Raw genomic sequence first — 24,907 nt, 5'->3', positions numbered from 1 at the left:
CCCAATACTTTGGGAGTTCAAAATTAGCCTGGGCAACATGGCGAAACTCTGTCTCTACAAAAAATACAAAACTTAGCCAGGCTGTAATCCCACCTACTTGAGAAGAGAATCACTTAAACACACGAGGTAGAGGTTGCAGTGAGCCTAGATCATGCCACTGCACTCCAGCCTGGACGACAGACCCAGACTCCATCTTGGGTGGTTGGGGTGGGGGTACTTTATGAGGGAAAATAACATCTTAACATCTTTCACGGTCTCAAACATCTTTACAATTTTGTGTATGTCGTACTCAACATACAATGAAAAATAATCAAAGATACAAGAAGATAAGTCATGATGGAAAACCAAGAACAAGAGGCAGTGAAAACGAATGATATCCACATAATCCAGAAAACAATTATTAGGTAAGAATTTTTAAATGACTATGTTGAAATACATGAAAGATCAGTGTAGTCTAATCCTGCTTCTACAAGATGACCTACAAAATACCCACTCCTGTTACATGTGCCCGCACCATGTCCTCCCCTTGAGTGCTGCAAGACTTGTGAATATGATGTGATAGTTACTTTGTGATTATGTTATGGTTTACGAAACAGTTGAATTTAAGAAAGGGATATTATCCTTGGTGGGCCTGGCCTAATTAGGTGGACTGGCAGCCGAAAAAAAGTAATTTGAAGTGTGGGAGGGATTTGGTGGGGGGAGATTCTCCATTGCTGGCTTTAAAGATGGAGGGGAAAGCACGGCAGGAAACAGCTGATGGCCTCAGGGTGCTGAGAGTACCCCTGGTCAACAGCCAAAGACAAGGACCAGCCTCATAACCAAAAAGACTGGATTTTGCCAACAAGCTGCATGAGCTTGGAAGCAAATTCTTCTCCACAGCCTCCAGATAAGAATGCAATTCAGCTGTTAGATACTGGGCTGACAACCCAGTTGAGCTGCACCCAAAATTCAGACCCACAGAACTGTGGGATAATAAATATGTGTTGTTTTAAGCCAATAAATTTGTGGTAATTTGTTATGCAGCAACAAAATAGCTGATATAACAAGACTGAGAATCTTGGCAGACAATAAGAAACAATGCCAAAGAAACATGGAATGCCAGAACTAAAAACTGTAACTGAAATAACAAGCCCAATGCGTGGGTTTAAAAACAGACAGACATAACTTAAAAAAAAGAAGAGAGAGAGAGATCTGAAAAATTGATTAGGATTAAACAACCACGGATTTTTTAAAAAAGCATAAAAAAATACTGAGAAAAAAAGTGTAAGAGACATGGAGTGTATCCAACATACATGGAATTGAGGTCTCAGAGAAAAGAGGAGAGTGAACAGGAAAGAAGCAGTCTATGAAAAGTTGGCTGGAAAAAGGCTGAAATATTTCTAAACTGTAGAAATATATTAAGCCATAGTTTCAAAAAAGGCTAAAAACCACATAGAAAGAAAACCACATTTAACAACATCATAGTAAAACTAATAATAACCAAAGAGATAAATCTTTAAAACAGCCACAGGGAAAAAAAGTATGGAGGGGAAGGCATATTACTTTCCAGGGAACAACATTTGCACAACTTCTTCAATAAATGCAAGAAATAAGAATACATAAGTTGGGCACAGTGGCTCATGCCTGTAATCCCAGCACTTTGGGAGGCTGAGGTGGGTGGATCACTTGAGGTCAGGAGTTCAAGACCAGCCTAGCCAACAAATTGAAACCCCATCTTTACCAAAAATGCAAAACATGAGCTGGGCGTGGTGACAGGCACCTGTAGTCCCAGCTACTAGGGAGGCTGAGGCAGAAGAATTGCTTGAACCTGGGAGTTAGAGGCTGCAGTTAGCCGAATCACATCATTGTACTCTAGCCTGGGCAACAAGAGTGAAACTCCAACTCAAAAAAAAAAAAAGAAAGAAAGAAATAAGAAATATACAATGTTTTAAAAGATATCAATTACTAAAATAGACACAGATGTAAACAGAAAATCTGAATAGGTGTATATCTACTACATAAATTCATAATTTATAACTTACCAACAAGAAAAAGTTAGATCCAGATACCACTACTGGTGAATTTTTTTCAAACATTTGAGGAATAAATAAAACAAATTCAACACAAAATCTTCCATAAAATAGAAAGACTTCTCAACTCATTTTATAAAGAGAAGAGAAGATAGAGAAGATAAAGATAGAGAAGACTTCTCAACTCATTTTATAAAGCCAGAATAAACTGATAGAAAAATCTGACAAACACGTTTTTAAAAAAGAAAGTTATTTAATGCCATTTCTTTTTCTTTTTCTTTTTTTTTTTTTTTTGAGACAGAGTTTCACTCTTGTTACCCAGGCTGGAGTGCAATGGCACGATCTCGGCTCACGGCAACCTCCACCTCCTGGGTTCAAGCAATTATCCTGCTCAGCCTCCTGAGTAGCTGGGATTACAGGCACACGCCACCATGCCCAGCTAATTTTTTGAATTTTTAGTAGAGGCGGGGTTTCACCATGTTGACCAGGATAGTCTCGATCTCTCGACCTCGTGATCCATCCACCTCGGCCTCCCAAAGTGCTGGGATTACAGGCTTGAGCCACCGCGCCCAGCCATTTAATGCCATTTCTTACAGTTTGTACGAAAAAAAAAGTTTTCTCAACCCAAAAATAGAAACCCTCATTTACTCTTTAACTTCCAAATCTACTCCTGAAGGCTTTATCTGACTTGGGGTGTGTGTCGCAGAAGGAGGCAGGTATAAATAAGAGAGACAGCTAAGAAAGGAGCTGGGTTTCAGGAATGAGGTCAACATGCACCTCACATGCAAAAAGAGTACTGCTGGGAACACTGTGAACCCCTTGGTAGTGACTGAGCAACCCCAAGCTTCTGGAAGAATTGGCAAAACCTGAGCTATCTGAAATAAGAAGAAGAAATTGTTACTGATTTTTAACCTGTAAATTCTCGTAGAATTTGGTTTCCCCAAAATGTTAGTTGTTTTGTGATGCTTGTTACTTACTGTATCAATTATATTTGAGAAAATGAATAATGTGAAAAGCTGAGTTGCAACTTGTAACTTTGGCTCTGCTGAGCTGTAACTTGTAACTGTGGCTCTGCTGAGCTGTTCTTGTAAAAACAGGAACTCTGTGTAAGAGACAAACTACTTAGCCTGACTGCCAGAGAGAAATAATAGCATGTAATAAGCTTCTTGTTGCAGAGAGCCTGCAAACAGATGTGTAATGGAGAGGCTTATCATTCAGATTCCTTTCCCAGGAAAGGCACATCAAGCATAGCCCTGGAGAGGGAATGCAACTTTTATGCCTATAAACGGACGCATGAGGAGGCATCTGTTTGGAGGAAAACCTCTGTGGAGATAAGGATGTAAGTCTTTCTTCTCCCACTGCTCCTCCAGGCCTGCATGTGGGTCTCCCCCGTCTTGCAGTTTTGTGGTCAGACTGCTTGTCCTGTCAGATCCTGTTCCCCCTGTGGCTTTGAGCCCAATGCATTTCTTGTGGATAGTTATAAGTTTATGTATAACCTCTATTCCTGCTAAGGTGTATGGTTTTTATGCTAACGCACAAAAAGTAACTTTTACATGGTTCTGCTTCTACAATACTATATTACGGTCTTCGGTCAATGGTATTTGCTTATGTTTCTTTTTGTATAATTATTACTGAAACTTTGTGTAACTGCACTCACCTTGCCCTATTGAAAGAGCCTAATAAAAAACTGAGGTTTTCAGGGTAAAGTCAGACATCCACGGAGGAGCATTACGTGGTGTCTCCCCTGGGCCCAACTTTAAGGAAAAATGTTTCCTTGTTTTTCTTTGTTTTCACCGACTACTCGATCACTTTGAGAGTCATTGAACCCACGTTGATAAATTGGGAGCTGGTCTCCAATTTAATGAAATAGAATATCCCAAAAGCAGAGCAGATTACAAGGACAAAAGCCTCACCAGAAGTCTGCCGAAATACATAAGAAGGGAGTTGGAGTTCTTCCATGTTACAATTCCAATCATGATACTGGCGCCATCTGGTGGCATATTTCACACACATTGTAGATATCGGAGGTTTTATCATCATCATCATCAAAGACAGGGTCTCGTTCTGCCACCCAGGCTGGAGTGCAGTGGCACAATCATAGCTCACTGCAGCCTCAACTTCCTGAGCTCAAGTGATCTTCCCATGTCAGTCTCCCAAGTAGCTGGTACCATAGCTGGTACCATAGGCATGAACTACCATGCCAGCTAATTTTTCTCTCCCTTTCTTTTTTTTCTTTCTTTCCTGGTAGACTGAGCACTTGAGGGAGATGAGGAAGTGAGTTCTTGTCAAGAGTCTGACAAGCACACAACACGTGAGACATTACCTTGGATACAGCCACAACCAGAGCTGCCTCTACTGTGTGTGGCTCTGGGCTAAACTTTTTGGGGGGAAGGGTGAGGAAGAGGACCCTATCTATATAAACAGTTTGATTTTTAAATATATTACAAAATTTATGAACCCAAGTGAAGTATTGTGATTTGTCAATGAAGTTTTAGAATAACGAGAAAAGAAGAGATACTAAATATTTCTTTATTGTCCAATTAATGTATATGCAGATTCTTTAGGGTTTCCAGATATCTCTTGCTGTTAGATCTGGGAATCATTTTTGCATGCTCTTTACTGTCAAATGTACCATTCTTGAATAATGTTATGTTTCCAACCACAAGAAAAAAGGTATTGCACTGCTATAGCTCTTCAGAATCTGTTTAAACTGAAACGATTTGTATCTTCTTGCCTCTGTACCTTTTTTTTTTTTTTTTTTTTTTTTTTTTTTTTTTTTTTGAGAGGGAGTTTCGCTCTTGTTACCCAGTCTGGAGTGCAATGACACGATCTCGGCTCACCGCAACCTCCGCCTCCTGGGTTCAGGCAATTCTCCTGCCTCAGCCTCCTGAGTAGCTGGGATTACAGGTACACGCCACCATGCCCAGCTAATTTTTTGTATTTTTTAGTAGAGACGGGGTTTCACCATGTTGATTGGTCTCGATCTCTTGACCTCGTGATCCACCCACCTCGGCCTCCCAAAGTGCTGGGATTACAGGCTTGAGCCACCGCGCCCAGCCGGCCTCTGTAGCTTTCTAATGCCATTTAATGCTGGTTACAATGTTACTCATGCAGGGAATCATTCACTGTGTTGCCTAAATACCAACTTCCAATGACTCTCTCAAAGGTTACTTTATTACTTTACATTGCTGACGATGATCACAAACGCAAGTCTTGTCCAGAATATGCAAAAAAATGAGAATGATAGTTTTCAGGCCATGTAGAATTTGCCATTTGGAATTTTGTAGCATAAACATAAAACATAACTTCTATTCATGTCTTGTCTTAAACTCTTCAAGCCATAATTATTGCATTCCTAGAATGTGACCTCTTTCACAACTAACCACATTCCTACCTTCCACACATTACCATCAGCCAGGGTCCTGTGGGCAGAGTGAAAACAGCATCCCATTCATGCAAGGAGGAATTATCCTTCACCTTGCACAGATTAAGACCAATCCAAGAGAGCATGTTATCACCCACCAGTTGGAGGCAAGAGAGAACATTGATAGGAAATACCCCATTGGGGCTGGGAAAGGTGGCTGGTGCCTGTAATCCTAGCACTTTGGGAGGTCAAGACGGGTGGATCACTTGAGGCTAGAAGTTCCAGGCCAGCCTGGCCAACTTGGTGAAACCCCATCTCTACTAAAAATACAAAAATTAGCTGGGCACAGTAGCACATACCTGTAATCCCAGCTACTCAGGAGGCCAATCCAGGAGAATTGTTTGAACCTGGGAGGCAGAGGTTGCAGTGAGCTGAGATGGTGCCACTGCACTCCAGCCTGGGTGACAGAGCAAGACTCCATCTCAAAAAAAAAAAGTGCCCCACTGGCACTGAGGAGCAAGAGTCTCAAAATCCTTACAGAAGACAGGGGTGGTCGCTGCACACCTCCACGTGGTATGTATCCTACAAAAGGGATGGAGTAACTGCTTGGGGGCCAGCAGTGGGAGTTCACAGGGTAAGAAACATGTATGCTACTACTGCCACCCCTGGGTGCTGTGAACCAGAATTAGTACAGCAGTAAGAGCATGGACAGCAAAAGCCTCCACACATGCAGCTGAACCCTTGAGATCAGTAGTAAGTGGTCACTGGTGGCCCAGAGTCCTGGATTCATCCTGCGTCCAGGATATATTTGAATCACCCAAAATCAGGTGTCAGCACCTTTCTGGTGGTCCTCTCTGGCAATCTCAAAAAACAAAACAAAACAGGAAAAACCACACCAGCCAGAGGGAGAAATCCACTTCCCAAGCCACCTTCCTGGAACAAAGGCCTGGCCTTAGGGCCCCAGATGGACTCTCTTAGGTGCAAGTCTAAGAACTCTTTGTTTTTGTTTTTTGGTTTTTTTTTTTTTTTTGAGACACAGCCTCACTCCGTCACCCAGGCTGGAGTGCAGTGGTACAATCTTCACTTATTGCAATCTCCACCTCCTAGGTTCAAGCAATTCCCCTGCCTCAGCCTCCCAAGTAGTTGGGATTACAGGTACCTGCCATCACAGCCAGCTTTATTTTGTTTTATTTTATTTTATTTTATTTTATTTTGGTATTTTGGGTAGAGACAAGGTTGTTGACCAGCCTGGTCTTGAACTTCTGACCTCAGGTGATCCACCCGCCTCAGTCTCCCAAAGTGCTGAGATTAGGCATGAGCCACCATGCCTAACCAAGTCTCAGAACTCTTTGGCAGCACCTAGTTCACCCCACACATGGCAGTGGGGAGACAGTGCTCCAAAGGGGAGAAATGGGACCCAGGCCCACACCAGTCATAGTCTAAGCTCAGAGCACTCCATCCACGTGGCACTGCTGACCTCAGCCAGTCCCAGATACTGTAGTGGGGGAATGTCCTATATGGAAGGCACTCCAAAGTGTAGGGGAGCCCTGAGGGCAGTGACCCTGCTTGCTCAGGTATAAGGACTCTACTGGCCCTAGAATATAAATTTTGTGGCCATCCAAGGAATGAAAATTTAAAAGTCCAGTAAGATCCCACATATCCACATATTGCCAACACACCTGAAACTCAAACCCGTGCTGATGGTATCACACTTCGTGTTACAGTGCTGCCTCCAGAAGGATTCCATCAATGTACCATGTGCTCTCTGTGGCAGTGAGCCATGCAACATCACCACCAAATGCAGCTGCCATCAACTGAACCCCATCATGGGCCATTTAATCTTATCTAATCCTCACAACAACCCTGTAAAGTAGCTACTGTCATTTCTCATTTTACTGATAAGAAACCTCAGATTCTGAGAGCTGAGGGCAATTCCCATAGTCACAACTGCTTTTTTTGAGTAGCAGAGCTGAGATATTCTCACGTTTATCCCAAGAATTGATTCTTTTCTCCTACAGCACACCACATCAGATTAATTACCTGAGCAGTTCAACATCTTTGTTAACAGTTTTGAAACATTAGCCGGGCGCGGTGGCTCAAGCCTGTAATCTCAGCACTTTGGGAGGCCGAGGTGGGTGGATCACGAGGTCGAGAGATCGAGACCATCCTGGTCAACATGGTGAAACCGCATCTCTACTAAAAATACAAAAAATAAGCTAGGCATGGTGGCCTGTGCCTGTAATCCCAGCTACTCAGGAGGCTGAGGCAGGAGAATTGCCTGAACCCAGGAGGTGGAGGTTGCGGTGAGCCGAGATCGCTCCATTGCACTCCAGCCTGGGTAACAAGAGCGAAACTCCATCTCAAAAAAAAAAAAAAAAAAAAAAAAGGCCGGGCACGGTGGCTCAAGCCTGTAATCCCAGCACTTTGGGAGGCCGAGGCGGGTGGATCACGAGGTCGAGAGATCGAGACCATCCTGGTCAACATGGTGAAACCCCGTCTCTACTAAAAATACAAAAAATTAGCTGGGCATGGTGGCGCGTGCCTGTAGTCCCAGCTACTCAGGAGGCTGAGGCAGGAGAATTGCTTGAACCCAGGAGGCGGAGGTTGCGGTGAGCCAAGATCGCGCCATTGCACTCCAGCCTGGGTAACAAGAGTGAAACTCCGTCTCAAAAAAAAAAAAAACAAACAGTTTTGAAACATTAATTCATAGAAAAACTAGTATGGGAGGGATAGTAATATAGGCCCCAAGATCCCTGGAGCCCACCTGATGTCTAGGCTCTGACTCAAACTAATTAAACCAATATTGCTAGAAGAGGGCCCTAGACTTTTTATTTAATTAAAAAAATTTTAAACTCCCCAAGGTAATGTTTTGTTGTTGTTGTTTGCTTGGTTGGTTGGTTGTTTATTTTGAGACAGAGTCTTGCTCGGTCACCCAGGCTGGAGTACAATGGCTTGATCTTGGCTCACTGCAACATCTGCCTCCCAGGTTCAAGTGATTTTCCTGCCTCAGCCTCCCAAGTAGGTGGGATTGCAGGCTTGCACCACCATGCCAGACTAATTTTTATATTTTTAGTAGAGACAGGGTTTTGCCATGTTGGCCAGGCTGTCTTGAATTCCTGACTGCAGGTGATCCACCCACCTCGACCTCCCAAGGTGTTGGGATTATAGGCATGAGCCACCATGCCTGGCCAGTAATGTTAATAAGCAGCCAAAGTTGAGAACAACTTAACAAAAAAAATTTTTTAAGACAAGGTCTCACTCTGTCACCAGGCTGGAGTGCAGTGGTGCAATCATAGCTCACTGCATCCTCAATCTCTGGGGCTCAAGCAATCCTCCCACCTCAGCCTCCCAAATAGCTGGGATCACAGGCATTTGCCCCCATGCCTGGCTAATTTTTATATTTTTTTGTAGAAATGAGGTCTCCATATGTTGCCCAGGCTGGTCAAGTGATCCTCTCACCTCAGCCTCCCAAAGTGATAGGATTACAGGCATAAGCCACCACACCTGGCCAAAAACTTGTACAGAGTGTTCTGAAGACAACATTTGAATATCTTGCAAACAGTAGAGGAGACATCCCTTGGTCAATAAGTAGGTAGTAATTGATTAATAAATGTGTCAATGGAGAATATAGAAAAAAACTTAATAATAGAGATCCTTCCACAAAGATGCTTGTGACCTAACTAGGATCATATAGGGTATACTCAAATTAATTAAGGGTTAATTAAGTAGTATATATAGATCCCACAATTTCTTACTTGAAACTTTTGGGGCCAGTGCATTTTGGCCAACTTTTCAGATTTTAAAAAGCAATATTGAACGTTAACGTGTGTATGCTTATTTCGTATATTACTAACACACTTCTAGAAGGGTCCACTCATAACTAAACACCGTGATATTTCCACAGTGAAATATGTAATGGTCACATAGCATAAATAAGGAAGATAAATAGCCTCACATTGTCATTCTGGTTGGGTATTATATCTAAATGAGTTTTGGAGCCACTTTGAAAAAAAAAGTTCAGTTTTCAGAGATTTAGGGATTTGGGTGCTGTAGATAAAGGACTGGGGATCTGTCAGACGGGCTCAACATAGATCCTGGAAGTGTAGAGAGGAAACTACCCTGGAATTGGAAGACTTGGTGAAAGTCTTGTGAATGAGGCAGAATGTGAGCTGCAGTGAGTTAATTTTCTGTCCCTGGGAGGTGAGGTCCCCACAATGCCTTGTCACCCTGTTATCAGCCATGGAAGCTACATTTTCCTGCTTAAGCCGCTAGGGGCCTGTAGAGTATTTTGTAAATTGCTTTCCTGAGCTAGTCTACAGGGTCAGATTTAAAAAAAAAAAAAAAAAAAAAAAAAAAAAAAAAAAAAAGTGACCACTTTTACAGCATCCACAATAGAGAAGTGCAGTTGTGCAAAGCCCAAGAGTCCTGTGATTACTATAAAGGCTCAGGGTGGGTAGCAGGGAAGAACGTGGGTAGTGGGTAAAGGATACAGGTAAAGAATGTGGGTAAACGCTTCCAGTCCACATCCAGAGGCAATCTCGGAACAGGGAACAAATTGATGGCCAGGACTACAGCAGCTCTTCACTTTTTTTTTTTCTCCCCAGGATAAGGGATAGAAAAGGAGAGACGGAGAGCTTAGAGAAACTAGGAATCATCACTCTATTCTGCCATCTCTAATCCTAGGAACAAAATGCAAGTTGGGTGACCCACAGGGCAAAGAAGAATTCATCTGCATAATTCCTAAGATCGGGAGAACAACATGAGAAAGAGAAAGTAAAAAAGAAAGAGGAAGAGAAGGGGAAGAGAAAAACGATGATGAGTTGCTTCATTGTCCAATTGGTGACTGGAGCTTCTTGTCATTACAGGTTATAATAATGTGCTTTTTAATAACAGAAGTTAGGTAGTTGCAGTTAGGAGTGACCTGATCTGGTTTGGACAACTCGCAGAACGTCAAATCAAAAGGTCGGGAGCTTTTGTGACATTTCCCCCCCTTGAGCCCACAGGCAATGACAGGACTGTCACAGACAGCTTTGACCGTGTCTGGATCCTCATGGATGAATGCATGCTGGGTTATGCAACTCTGATTGTGCTTCTTTATCTTGTGTGCCATCATATCATTGCATTCTCTATCTGTCTGGTCAACCCGAAGATAGTCTTTGTTGTTCTGAAAGAGAGACTCAGCTCTGAGCATCTCTTTTTCTCCAACCTCATCTTCATTGAGGATGGGGTCTTCTGGCCAGCCAGGTTGCACCACTTCTTTGTTGCTAAGCACCAGGGTTTCTGCGGTTTGGGTGCCCTCTCCTGCCTCAGTGGCCTCAGCTTTTTCCTGTGAGTCACTGGACCAAAATTCATTGAGCGGCTGATCGCTCTCTTCCAAGACTGCTGCAGCCATATGAAGCCCCAGCCCCAGGCCCAACCCCAGGCCCAGCAGCAGCATCAGCAACATGAAAAAGATCTGCACCAGATTCAACTTCATTTTGCCTGGAGAGGAAGCAGGAAATGGAAGAACGTGACTTTGGGATCAAAATTGGCCCTAGAAGAGACTGTAGTCTCCCTAAGCCCTACAGCACTGTATTTGGGGTCCCCTCTCTCTTCTCCACATTACTCTATCATCTTCAAGTCAGTGATTTCTCTTTCTTTTCCTATTTCTCTTGTCCCTCCCCACCACACTTCCTGTTGCTGTGTAGTAAAATGTGGACATTTCCTCATGTTCCTTCTCTTGAAGAGTAGGAAGATGACCAGAGGAAGCAGTTCTGAGGTAGTTTACATATGGGAAATCAATAAGGAAAGTTGACATCAAGTGATTTTTTTTTTCTTTGCTTTTGAGACAAGGTCTTGCTTTGTCACCCAGGCTGGAGTACAGTGTGACCATCATAGCTCACTGAAGCCTCAATCTCCCAGGGTCAAGTGACCCTCCTGCCTAAGCCTCCCACGTAGCTGGGATCACAGGCACGTACTACCATGCCCATGCCCAGCTTTTTTTTTTTTTTTTTTTCAGACAGATATTGCTAAGTTTCCCAGGCTGGTCTCAGACTCCTGGGGTCAATCAATCATCCCATTTTGGCCAAAGTGCTGGGATTACAGGTGTGAGCCACCATGCCCCTGACATCAACTGATTCTTAAACAGAAATTAGTTCTAAACAACAAGAGAATGATTGAGAAGACAAGCATGTACAGTGTCACAGTTTCCTTTAGGGAAATTCTTGTAAAAAGCCTTATTCTCAATATAGGACTACATTTACCATAGAAGACCATCTCTTTATTTTTATCTCAAATTTACTTTTGCTCATTCAAGTATCTATTATCCTTCTTGCTACCCACTTTCTCCACAAAAGATAAAAAGGAATAGAAAAAGTACCACAGTCCACTCACACTCTAAGCTGAAGCTGGAAGGAAGACATCCAATTTTACATCTTAGGCCCCTGCTAAAGTTATACCTTGTCAAGCCAGGTTCCTTCTACTACTAAAGATCCCTTAACACCTGGGTAGTCTTGCTGATTAGGTTTGTACTCTAGGGGAAGAAATAGAATAAGAATAAAACAAAAGAAAATCAAACAATTAACCTGCTGGGGGTTCCCCTACTCATAAAGATCCCTAAAGATGCCAGGTGTGGTGGCTCATGCCTGTGATTCCAGCACTTTGATAGATCAAGGCAGGTAGATCACCTGAGGTTAGGAGTTCAAGACCAGCCTGGCAAACATGGTGAAACCCCATCTCTACTAAAAATACAAAAATTAGCCGGCATGGTGGCACGCACCTGTGGTCCCAGCCATTCAGGAGGCTGAAACACGAAAACTGCTTGAACCTGGGAGAGGGAGAGTGAGCCAAGATGGTGCTACTGCACCCCAACCTGGGTGACAGAGCAAGACTCTGTCTAAATAAATAAATAAATAAATAAACAAAGATTCTAAGCGGAGTTGAGCATGCATCTTTCTCCTGCTAGGCCAGTCTCACCCCCTTATCAAAGAGAGACATTCTCTGTCAGAAAAAAAAAAAAAATTGCTATGAAGAACATCATTGAGGCAATTGATAACATTATAGTCTCTGTAGTAGATAAGAGTATTACAGCAGTCCCCCTTATCCACAGGAAATATGTTCCAAGACCCCAGGGAATGCCTAAGGCCCTATATGCACTGTTTTCTTCCTATACATACATACTTACATAAGTTTAATTTATAAGTTTGACACAGTATGATATTAACAACAACTAATAAAATAGGACAATGATAACAATATGCTGTTCAAAATTTTACAGATAAAAGATTCTTTTTTACTGTAGATCTTAGCAACTGCAACATGTTTTTTTATTCTCCCCTTTCCTTATTAAGTTGAGAAACTTTCACCCTTTCACTTAAAGGAAGCACTTTACAGGTTCTTTTTGACATATCTGTATTGCCAGGATCATCACTCTTGCACTTTGGGGCTATTATTAGGAGAGAATAAGGGCTACTTGAACACAAGCACTGAGATACCAAGACAGTGCATCTGATAACAGCTACTGAGTAGCTAATGGGCAGGTGTATCTACAACATGGATACACTGGACAAAGGGATGATTCACATCCCAGGCAGGTCAGAGGGGACAGTGAGAGATTTCATCACATTAATCAGAACAATGTGCAACTTTAAATGATTGTTTATTTCTGGAAATTGCCATTTAATATTTCAGACCACAGTTGACCATGGGTAACTGAAACTTTGGGTAGGGGGAACTATTGTATATATGTGTTTGATACACTGAATGTAAAATTGTACCCTGATTAAGAAAATATCCTTCTTCTTAGAAGATACACAGTGAAGTATTAAGGAGCAGAGGAGCACAATGTCTACAAAATCCTCTCAAATGCTTCAGAATATAGATATATGGATGTGTAGACATGTGCGTGTTTACAGAGAGAGAAAGAAAATGATAAAATAATAAATAGGGAGGTTGGGTGAGGTGGCTCACTCCCTGTAATTCCAGTACTTTGGGAGAAGGCGGATGGATCACTTGAGTCCTGGAGTTTGAGACTAGCCTGGGCAACATGGTGAAACCCTGTCTTTACAAAACATACAAAAAAAATTAGCCTGGCATGGTGGGGTGCATCTGTAGTCCCAGCTACCTGGCAGGCTGAGGTGGGAGAATGTTTTGAATCTAGAAGGTTGAGGCTGCAGTGATCCATGATCTGTCTGCTACACTCCAGCCTGGGCAAGTGGAGTAAGAATCTATTTCTAAGTAAACAAATAAATAAGGTAAAATTTTTAAAAATAATGTATCTGGATAAAGAATATTTGAGTTCCCTGAATTATTATCACAATTTTTTGTAAGGTTGAAAATATTTCAAAAAAAAATGTTTATTTTAAAAGAGAGAACTTACATGGTGTTCCTTGAAGTACCCAACACCTCTGTAACTTACCTGCATACCTAAGCAGCTTCAAAGATTCTTTTGTCCTCTCGTTCCCCAAGTTCTTCCCTCCCAGGGTTTCCTTCTTTGTGAGCAGTGCCCTGGCTGCTAGTCTGAAGAAAAATGGTTATTTCCTGGTGGTTCACGTGATCTTAAACACACACTTACTTCCTAAACCCACTCCCCCTTTCACTTCCTCTGCCTAGCACTGAACAAACAAACTCAGCCAATTCTTTCTGCTCCCACAAACACTTTGAAGTGAGGCTATTTGGGCACTGAGATGGATCCAGACACCCAAGACAGGAAACGTCTCCAGCCTGGGAAACTGCAGACGGTCTTGTTTCCTGGAACAATTGTTCCACTCCTGAGTTACACCCACTACCATGTGGTTTATGCAGCCTGACCTTGTGCATGAATTTCAAATCTAGTCCTTTCTTATATTTGCCAGTCTTCCTTTAATCCTTTCCTATAATTTCTGCAAAGTCAAGATCTTTGACCTTCATTTGGCCATCTCTCCAATATGATTATTTTGCTTTTCACACTTTACAAGTGTATCACGACAGGATTTGAGTCAATCATGAGTTTTCACATGTCTTTACCTATACTTTTATCCAGTTGTCCACTCTCCACTCCCAATTTTCCATCCCCCAACCAATAACCATATTCCCATAGGAATATTCAGATTTTGCAAATCTGATCACTTAGCCCTAGATAGGAGACTATCCAAAGCAGCACGGTCATTATCAGTCCCCATAGCCTGGGTGAATAAAACCAAGAGGGTTACAATGTTGATCCTAAGGCTCATTCTTTAGCTGAAATTGACATTATGAGATAATATTTTTTAAATCACCTTGGAGACTCTTAAGGCACTAATAAAAATCCTCTGTAGACATAAACAAGATATTTTAAGATGTTTTCCTAAACTGTGGTATAAAAAAAAAATAAAAATAAAAGAAGATCTTCTCCTTCAGGCAGGAGTTTTCAAACGGTGGTCTAAGAGCCACTTCTGTGATCTACAAAGTCGAGTGGGCTGACTTTTTGCAGTGCTGATGTTTATAATTTGCAATAATAACAATAACAGCAACTACCAGTATTGAGCACTTCCTTTGTGCAAGGCACTTATTGCGTATTGCCCTCACAATTTGCTCGTGCTATCCCTCTTTGGTGTCAATTCTGCCCATTTATTCTGGTGAGGTCTATTTGCAATGTGAAAAGAAAATCAAGAATTCTCTGCTGAGCCCAGTAGCAGTCTAGGGTCAACAAGGGTAATGTATTCAACAACCACGAATCACGTGCTTCTTTATAACTGGAGTGTTTTGTTACTACTAGAGACCATTTGAAATTAACTTTTAATTAAATAGAAAGAATCTAAGTCTGTATAACTATAACCTTTAGACTGGGCAGGTTTTTATTTTCAGTATTTTTTTCTTTTTCCAGACTACAGTTTCCTCATCTTCTAAATTTGAATAGTTATTGGACATAAAATGGTTTATAATACTAAAAAAATTTTTTAATAATAAATGAATAAATTTGGATACTAGTAGCACTTCACAGGGCTGTTGCAAATATTATATAACGTACTGCATTTACGTAAAAGGCTAAATATATTAGTTGTTGTTACTGCTCTTACATAGCAATTACCAACACATGCTCATTACCTACCCAATCAATATCACTTTCCTGTTCAGAAATAGCACATACTAAGGATTGTAGCTACCAACACTGCTCACTGTTTCTCCTAGAAGAGTCAACCAGTATCCGGAATCTCAGAGAAGGCATTATGAGAAGCCTGATATAGGATGATCCTTCATTTCACAAATAAAGAAGTGGCTCAAGTAAGTTCATGTCCCAAAAGCTATCAATAAGTAATAGTAGTACTGATACTAAAACCCCTGACTTGTAGTTAAGCAAAATGTGTTACAGAAACTAGATAGATGGTGGCTAAATGATAGATAGGTAGATAGACAGACAGAGAGGTGTAAAGAGATAGAGGTAGACAAGATTGAGTTTAAAACTGAACCTTACAGTTCTCCCAGCTTATTTCCTAGAAAGAGTTTTCAGGCTGTGGCACAGAGAGGGAGACCCGGGGAGAGTCTGCCAGTCTTCCTGAGCTGAGGAGATGAAATTGGGGGGTCCAAGGAAGCCAAAGCAACTAGAGTTCACAGAGCACAGTACCAGTGAGGACAGAAGTGCAGAGAGAACTTCAGAGAGCTGGAGGGACGAGATATCACCGTGTATCTATCAGAATGGCTAGAAAAAATAGCAAACACACCAACTGCTGGCAAGGATGCAGAGAAACCGGGTCTTGCATAAGTTGATTGTGGAAATATAAAATGTGATGGCCACTCTGGAAAATAGTTTTTCAGATTCCTTTTTTACTGATACGTAATAGTTGTACATATTTATGGGGTTTTGATACATTGTACATGTTTATGGGACTTTGATACATTCATACAATGTTCAATGATCAGATCAGAGTAATTGGGATATCTATTACCTCAAGCATTTATCATGTCTTTGTATTGAGAACTTTCCAAATCTTCTAACTATTTTGAAATATACAATAAATTATTGATAACAATGTCATCCGGCTGTGCTACTGAACACTGTAACTTATTCCTTCTAACTCTATATGCTTACCACACAACCCAGCAATTGCACTCCTTGGGATTTAACCCAGAGGAATGAAAATGTATGTTCATATAAAAACCTGTATAGAAGTAAAATAGCAGTTCTATTCTGCTGGGAATACTGTGGACCCCTCTGTGGTGACTGAGCTACCCCAAGCTTCTGGAAGAATTGGCAAAACTCCAACTATCTGAAATAACAAGAAGAAATTGTTGTTGATTTTTGTAAATTCTCTTAGAATTTGGTTTCCCCAAAATGAGTTACTTGCTTTGTGATGCTTGTTACTGTATCGATTATATTTGAAAAAATGAAGAGTAACATGAAAAGCTGAGATGTCACTTGTAACTTTGGCTCTGCTGAGATTTAACTTGTAACTTTGGCTCTGCTGAGCTGTTCTTAAAGCAGGAACTCGGCTGGGCGCGGTGGCTCAAGCCTGTAATCCCAGCACTTTGGGAGGCCGAGGCGGGTGGATCACGAGGTCAAGAGATCGAGACCATCCTGGTCAACATGGTGAAACCCCGTCTCTACTAAAAAAATACAAAAATTAGCTGGGCGTGGTGGCGCGTGCCTGTAATCCCAGCTACTCAGGAGGCTGAGGCAGGAGAATTGCCTGAACCCAGGAGGCGGAGGTTGCGGTGAGCCGAGATCGTGCCATTGCACTCCAGCCTGGGTAACAAGAGCGAAACTCCGTCTCAAAAAAAAAAAAAAAAAAAAAAAAAAAGCAACTCTGTGAAAGGTACTAACCACATAGCTTGACTGCCAGAGAGAGATGACAGCACATAACAGGCTTCTCGCTGCAGAGAGCCTATGAACAGATGTGTAATTGAGAGGCTTATTGCCCAGATTCCTTTCCCAGGAAAGGCATATTGATTATGGCTCTGGAATGCAACCCTTATGGAGAGCCTATAAACGGATGCATGAGGGGGCGTCTGTCATGAGGAAAAACCTCTGTGGTTGGGGTAAGGATGTAAAAGTCTTTCTTCTCCCACTGCTCCTCCACGCCTGCTCAGAGGCCCCTCTTCTCTTGCAGCTTTGTGGTCAGGCTGGCTGTACTGTGTCAAATCCTGTTCCCCCTGCAGCTGTGAGCCCAATATGTTCTTGCTGATAATCATAAGTTTATGTTTAACCTCTATTCTTGCTAAGGTGTTCGATTTCTATGCTGACACCCAGAAAGTTATCTTTACATTGTTCTGCTTTTATAATACCACGTTGTGATTTTTGTGCACCAGTTTTTGCAAATGTATTCTTTTTGTATAATTATCACTGAAACTTTGTGTAAATTCACTCTGAAAGAGACTAATAAAAAACTAAGATTTTTAGGGGAATGTCAGACATCCACAGAGCAGCATTATGTGGTGTCTCCCAGCTTTAAGGAAAAATGTTTTCTTGTTTCTCTTTCTTTTTCACTGACCACTTGATCACTTTGAGAGATCTTGAATCCACGTTGATATATTGGGAACTGTTCTCTTCAATATTATTCATAATATTCAAAACCTGGAAACCATACCAATGTTCTTCCATGGGTGATACATTAAGCAAACCGTGGTACATGTACCATGGAATACAACTCAGCAGTAAAAAGAAATGAAATATTGATACACATGATAAATTAGATGCATCTTTAGGGCATTATGCTAAGTAAAAAAAATATATCATCAAGTAGCCATGTACTGTATGATTCCGTTTACCTAACATGGAGAACAGATTCATAGTTGCAGCGGCAAGGATCATTGGGATAGGGAATCTGTGTGTCTACAAAGAGGTATCACCAGGTAGATCTTTGTGGTGATGGAATAGTTCTGTATCTTGATTGCAGTGGTGGTTACAGGAATAAACTCATAATAAAATGACTTGTAAGTACACACACACACATATACCCACACACACACATCACAATAATATTTATTTCCTGGTTTTGATATTGTTGTACTCTTTAAGTAAGATATAATCACTGGGAAAAACTGCTGACAGGTACATGGGAAATCTCTGTACTATCTTTACAACTTCCTGTGAATCTGTAATTATTTCAAAATAAAAAGGTTTTCAAAGTGTTAATGTTCATTATAGAAGTTTTACATAATAGTGTAGAGAAATACAGATAAACACATGAGACACTCATCCTACTGTTATTTACATTTTGGTGTGTATATTTTCCTCCACCCAACTCAACTCCATGTTGATATTAAGTTCAACTTGTCGATTAAAACTACAAGTTGGCCTGGCATGGTGGCTCATGCCTATACTCCCAGCACTTTGGGAGGCCAAGGCAGGCAGATCACTTGAGGTCATGAGTTCGAGACCAGTCTGTCCAACATGGTGAAACCCTGTCTCTACTGAAAATACAAAAATTAGCCAGGCATCGTGGGCACCTATAATTCCAGCTACTTGGAAGCCTGAGATAGGAAAATCTCTTGAACCCGGGAGTTGGAGGTTGCAATGATCTAAGACCTCACCATTGCACTCCAGCCTGGGCAAGAAGAGCAAAACTCTGTCTCAAAACAAACAAACAAAACGCACAAAAACTACAAGTTGAGAGATGGTCAAGTTTGGACGTAGTGGATATAGGAATCCGGAGTTCAGAAGAATCTAGTCTGGAAATAAAAATTTGAGACACATCAGCATATGGTTATGTATCTAAAAGTCATGAGACTGGATGACAGTGTCGAGAAGATTTTTTAAAACTTGGTTTTGTTTGTTTTTAAGACCGGGAAAAGAATAGCTTGTTTGTTGATAGTAAAGACACAGTAGGGAGAAAAAACTGTTAATGTAGAAGTGAAAGAAGTATTTGTTAGAGCAATAGTTTGAGTGCTCAGACTAGAAATAGATTCCCTGGGTTTATGTGTGTAAATGTGTTATGTTATCCTGAAGAGTAATTCAGGATAGCAAAAGGAAAACAACATATTTGCTATGAAAGGTTGGATCTGGTGATGTGGTTGAGAACCAGTGGTTTGAAAGAATCAGTAATGGTTGGGGGTCTCACTACACTGTGAGTATAGCACACATGAATTTTTCCTTAATTCTGCAATTGCAGCTGCTACTGCCTGGTGACAGTTGACTGGATATAAAAATCCAGCTCAGCTGTGGGATGGAAGCTCTCCAGGAATGAGGTCTCTCTTGGGATGCAAGACATGGGAACAGCAGAAGGGAAAGAATATTGAACATTGTTTTTCTAAAAAGGAATTAATCTCTGTTGTGGGTCCCAAAGAAGCCTTTATCTTTTTTCCTTTGGTTTTTGTTGTTCACATGCCCACCAGATAAACAAAGTTTGTGGTGGGAGGGGAGCTTTTTTTTTTTTTTTTTTTTTTTTCAGAAATTGCCATGTTATTTGGCATGACCCAATGTCTAAACATGGTCTTCCATCAGGATCCCAGAATGCTCAATTGCGTACAGATCATGGTGTCAATCTACCCACCAAACACAAAAGGACCTAACCTATCAAGCATCTTCCTAGTAAAGGCGTTCTTTTTTATTTATTTATTTATTTATTTATTTATTTTGAGATGGAGTTTTCGCTCTTGTTACCCAGGCTGGAGTGCAATGGCGCAATCTCGGCTCACCGCAACCTCCGCCTCCTGGGTTCAGGCAATTCTCCTGCCTCAGCCTCCTGAGTAGCTGGGATTACAGGCACACGCCACCATGTCCAGCTAATTTTGTTTTGTATTTTTAGTAGAGACGGGGTTTCACCATGTTGACCAGGATGGTCTCGATCTCTCGACCTCGTGATCCACCCACCTCGGCCTCCCAAAGTGCTGGGATTACAGGCGTGAGCCACCGCGCCCGGCCAGTAAAGGCTTTCTTACATATTATGTAGCATAATTCTTCTTACAGAAACATTTCTGAAGATGATGCTTTGCTTAAGGGTAGCCAGCAAATGGGATAAATAGAGATGAAAACCTAACCTATACTCTGCTAAACAAAGTGTACAAACTAGCACTGAGCTGACTTTACCAGGAGGAGGAGCCTTTCTTCCAATTCATGAAAAAGTCCTGTTTGGGCTTTCTGGGGACCTAAACAGATGGCCCTACTTTTTAGTTCATTTTCACATAAGTAACCTCATATGATCCTCACAACTTCTCCACCAAGTAAGACTGTCTCAAACTACTTCTTTGATTTTACAGTAAAACTGAGGCCTCAAGACATTAAGTGACTCGCCTGCAGCTACATAGGTAGCAGGTGGCAGAACAGGAATGAGGCCCTGATCTGCTGACTTCCATCCATTGTTTTTTTTTTCTCTTTTAGCACCTACCTAGACCCTGATCATGTGTTCCAGTTGAAGTCATTTCCTCATGGACCTAGGGAACAATTTGGTTGCCAGTGACACCAAAAACAATCGAATATATGAGATGAGTATTTTTAGTTATTATTAAGAATCACAGCTGGGCGCGGTGGCTTACATCTGTAATCACAGCACTTTGAGAGGCCAAGGTGGGTGGATCACGAGGTCAGGGGTTCGAGACCAGCCTGATCAACATGGTGAAACCCCGTCTCTACTTAAAAATACCAAAAAAAATTAGCTGGGTGTGGTGGCACACACCTGTAACCCCAGCTAATTGGGAGGCTGAGGCAGGAGAATTGCTTGAACCCAGGAGGTGGAGGTTGCAGTGAGCTCAGAGCATGCCATTGCACTTCAGCCTGGGCAACAGAGAGAGACTTTGTTTCAAAAAAAAAAAAAAAAAAAAAAAAAAAAGAATCACAATCACAATTCACATTTGTAAAATGAACTACACCAACCTGCTCACAATCCGTAGAACCTAACCCTTCTTAACTCTGCCTCCTCCTTTATTCTTAAGATTCTGTTCCCCTTCTCTAATCATTGCAGTTCCTCTGATCTAGATTTCTACCTGTTCAGGCCCTGCATAGCCATGGGTTCAGTCCATGGATTACTCTCTTGGGGAGTCATCACATTATGTCCTGTTTTTTCTAACTGAGTGATTTGGGCAGCTTCTGTCATCTTCAAAGGGTTTTGCTAATAACATATGAATCGTTAAACAAACCACAACCACTCTGGTGCTACAGAAACTTCCAGAACCAACAGTCTACAAAAGGAGCTCCACAAAATCACATCTAACCTACGAATTACTCCTGCCAAGAAGTTCTTTGTTTTTTTTTTTTTTTACAGCCCATACCTCTGCTAGAAAAGATGCTAGCTCTCTGATATGCTGGGTTGCATTCTTAATAAAAATCATCCTCGGCCGGGCGCGGTGGCTCAAGCCTGTAATCCCAGCACTTTGGGAGGCCGAGGCGGGTGGATCACGAGGTCAAGAGATCAAGACCATCCTGGTCAACATGGTGAAACCCCGTCACTACCAAAAATACAAAAAATTAGCTGGGCATGGTAGCGCGTGCCTGTAATCCCAGCTACTCAGGAGGCTAAGGCAGGAGAATTGCCTGAACCCAGGAGGCGGAGGTTGCGGTGAGCCGAGATCGCGCCATTGCACTCCAGCCTGGGTAACAAGAGCGAAACTCCCTCTCATAAAAAAAAAAAAAAAAAAAAAAAAAAAAAAAAAAAAAAATCATCCTCAGGCCAGGTGCAATGTAATTCAGCACTTTGGGAGGCTGAGGCAGATGGATCACTTGAGCTCAGGAGTTTGAGACCAGCTTAGGCAAAATGGAAAGGCCCTGTTTCTACTAAAAATATATAAATTAGGTGGGTGTGGTGGTGTGTGCCTATAATCCCAGCTACTTGGGAGACTGAGGCAGGAGAACTGATTGAACTTGGGAGGCGGAGGTTGCAGCGAGCTGAGATTGCACCACTGCACTCCAGCCTGGGCAAAAAAACCAGTCTCCAAATTAAAAAAAAAAAAAAAATGTTTTAGATCAACCTGTGAACTGACTCCAGATTTCCAAAACTCTTTTTAGTTAAAAAACAAACAAAAACACTTCATGACAGCTAACTCAAGTTTCAACAGAATAAGAATTAATTGTATATAACTGAATGAACTGATAAAGAAACAGTTATTTGTTCAGAATATTGTTTTAAAGTCCTACTTGAATGTTGATGCTGTTTTAATGTTCTATTCTGAACATATAAAGCTTTTTTTCTTCTTAAAAATCTCTCTAATTCATAGGTTAGTAGATTCTGCTTTTGTAAATTAAAATAATATTTATCTTCTTTTTTTATTCTCCTAACATATTCTATTACATTATTTTCTTCTTTATTTTTTATTTTTTTAGTTTAAAAAAAAATTTGTCTAAAATAAACATTTAAAAATGATATCTGATTCTCACTGACCCATATACTCCAACCAAGAAGTCAGAAACTCTTACCACCCTTCTTACTTTTTGTGATAGTATAGTTATCTGAATAGGTTCAGCAAGAATCTTTTCTCATTTTTTTTTTTTTTTTTTTTTTGAGACGGAGTTTCACTCTTGTTACCCAGGCTGGAGTGCAATGGCGCGATCTCGGCTCACCGCAACCTCCGCCTCCCAGGTTCAGGCAATTCTCCTGCCTCAGCCTCCTGAGTAGCTGGGATTACAGGCACGCGCCACCATGCCCAGCTAATTTTTTGTATTTTTAGTAGAGACGAGGTTTCACCACGTTGACCAGGATTGTCTTGATCTCTTCACCTCGTGATCCACCCGCCTCGGCCTCCCAAGTGCTGGGATTACAGGCTTGAGCCACCGCGCCCGGCTCTTTTCTCATTTTTACCAGGATTATAACAGAAAAAAATAGTTACACAACCAAGGTGTGGGCCAGAATGTCAGTTTTGAGAATGGTGCTCATTTAATCAGCTTTGATCAGCCAATGCCTACAAAGTCCTCTCAGGAAAACCCACCTGGGATCTGGCTTACAGGGTCCCAACCTTGCAGGAGGTGAGGAAGGTCACTTCTTAGCTCTTGGCCTCTTACCTTCTTGGCAGGTAAGGAACTTTAAGAAGGTGGGAATCTTGAGAAGAAAGAAATTCACCCAAATTTATAGATACTGTGGGTAAAATCTAGTGGAAAGAGATTCTTGAGCTTGGTTTTTCTTTTTTTTTTTTTTTCTTTTTTTTTTTTTCTTTGTGCAATTCCACTCTGAAGCAAAGAGGTTGGTTTTTCTAAACTCATAATAACAAATAAAAAGTCAGCTTTTAAAAGTCAGTCTGAGATTTTTTAAGAAAACTTCTAGAAAGAAGTTCATTCTGTGGCATTGTGCATAGTATATGGCTCTAGATTTACAAAGCGAAATTAAGGAGGCCTGTATGGTAAATAAAATTCTTCCACCTGTGGAAAAAATCAGGCCAAACTGCCAGGATTGCCCTTTTACTTATCTTCTGTCACACTGAGCTGAGAGTTTCCTCTGCCATGTCTCTTCTTGTCCTCAGTGCTTAGCAAAGTGTCTATTTATGATAACAGTAAATATCAGGTTGTGAAGTAGATTTTGCACCTGATTCCAACTGTGAGGCAGCAATGAAGAGCCAGGGAGGCAGCGGGAGGCACTGGCCTCATCAAACTTGGTTTCTTCTGCCCAGCCTCAAGTTGTACCATGGGGAAACAGACCCATTAAAAATAAACTCATAATTAACTTTAAAATACTCCAACAATAAACAAATACATAAAAATAACAAAATAAGGAGAAGAGCTTAAACAAGCTGGGCAAAATGTTGATTATTGTTGAAATAAAATTTCCATACTGGAAAAGCAAAGAAAGGAAAAGAAAAGGAAGGGAAAAGGGAAGGGAAAGGAGGAGAGGGCAGGGGAGAGAAAGGGAGGGGAGGAGAGGGAGGGGAAGGGAAGGAAAAGGAGGGAAGGAAGAAAGAAAAGAGAAAGAAAAGACAAGGAACAGAAAGGGGAAAGGAGAAAGGAATGGAAAAAAGAAGGAAGGGGAAAGGAAAAGAAACTTGGAAGGGAAGGAAATCACCAAAAGGAAGTTTGCTGGCTTTGAAAGGAAGGGGGTGATGAGTAAGCTCAGGCAGTTTCGTTTTGTTTTGGGTTTTTGTACCAGTGTTCCGAGGTGTCCTGATCAGAGTGACTCATCTTGAATGAGTCTAGATGAAGCCAAACCTGCTGGGTTCCTTTCCCAGGAAACTGGGCACTGTTCATCACAAGATGTTTATGGTTGAGGAAATGAGTTAATGGAAAAGGACATTCTTAGGTTAAAAATGGATTTCTAGGCCGGGCGCGGTGGCTCAAGCTTGTAATCCCAGCACTTTGGGAGGCCGAGGCGGGTGGATCACGAGGTCAAGAGATCAAGACCATCCTGGTCAACATGGTGGAGACCATCCTGGTCAACATGGTGAAACCCCGTTTCTACTAAAAATACAAAAAATTAGCTGGGCATGGTGGCACGTGCCTGTAATCCCAGCTACTCAGGAGGCTGAGGCAGGAGAATTGCCTGAACCCAGGGGGCGGAGGTTGCGGTGAGCCGAGATCACGCCATTGCACTCCAGCCTGGGTAACAAGAGCAAAACTCCGTCTCAAAAAAAAAAAAAAAAAAAAAATGGATTTCTTGGATGACAAGGTGGCTCACACCTGTAATCCCAGCAATTCCGGAGGCCAAGGCAAGTGGATTGCTTGATCTCAGGAGTTTGAGATCAGCCATCG

The 24,907-nt window shown here is 41.6% G+C and overlaps 1 protein-coding gene across 1 annotated transcript; it reads right to left on the bottom strand.

Annotated features, from left to right (window-relative positions):
- Positions 1 to 7,755: 7,755 nt before the first annotated feature.
- On the bottom strand, positions 7,756 to 13,857 carry RNASE10 (ribonuclease A family member 10 (inactive)). The gene is made up of 2 exons (XM_003935795.4): positions 13,769 to 13,857; positions 7,756 to 10,854 (listed from the first exon to the last, which is right to left on the bottom strand). The coding sequence occupies exon 2, from the start codon at positions 10,847 to 10,849 to the stop codon at positions 10,199 to 10,201; it is 651 nt and encodes a 216-aa protein (XP_003935844.1). The 5' UTR covers positions 10,850 to 10,854; positions 13,769 to 13,857; the 3' UTR covers positions 7,756 to 10,198.
- Between the last annotated feature and the right edge of the window lie 11,050 nt (positions 13,858 to 24,907).

Source organism: Saimiri boliviensis, chromosome 2 (genome assembly GCF_048565385.1).
Source record: "Saimiri boliviensis isolate mSaiBol1 chromosome 2, mSaiBol1.pri, whole genome shotgun sequence".
Classification (NCBI taxonomy): domain Eukaryota; kingdom Metazoa; phylum Chordata; class Mammalia; order Primates; family Cebidae; genus Saimiri; species Saimiri boliviensis.
The sequence above is the reverse complement of the archived record's forward strand: the minus strand, read 5'-3'. Positions and strand labels throughout refer to the sequence as shown.

What these genes read in the sequence shown, in the direction of transcription:
- RNASE10 (XM_003935795.4), bottom strand. Translation starts at nt 10,849, where the DNA reads ATGAAGTTGAATCTGGTGCAGATCTTTTTCATGTTGCTGATGCTGCTG.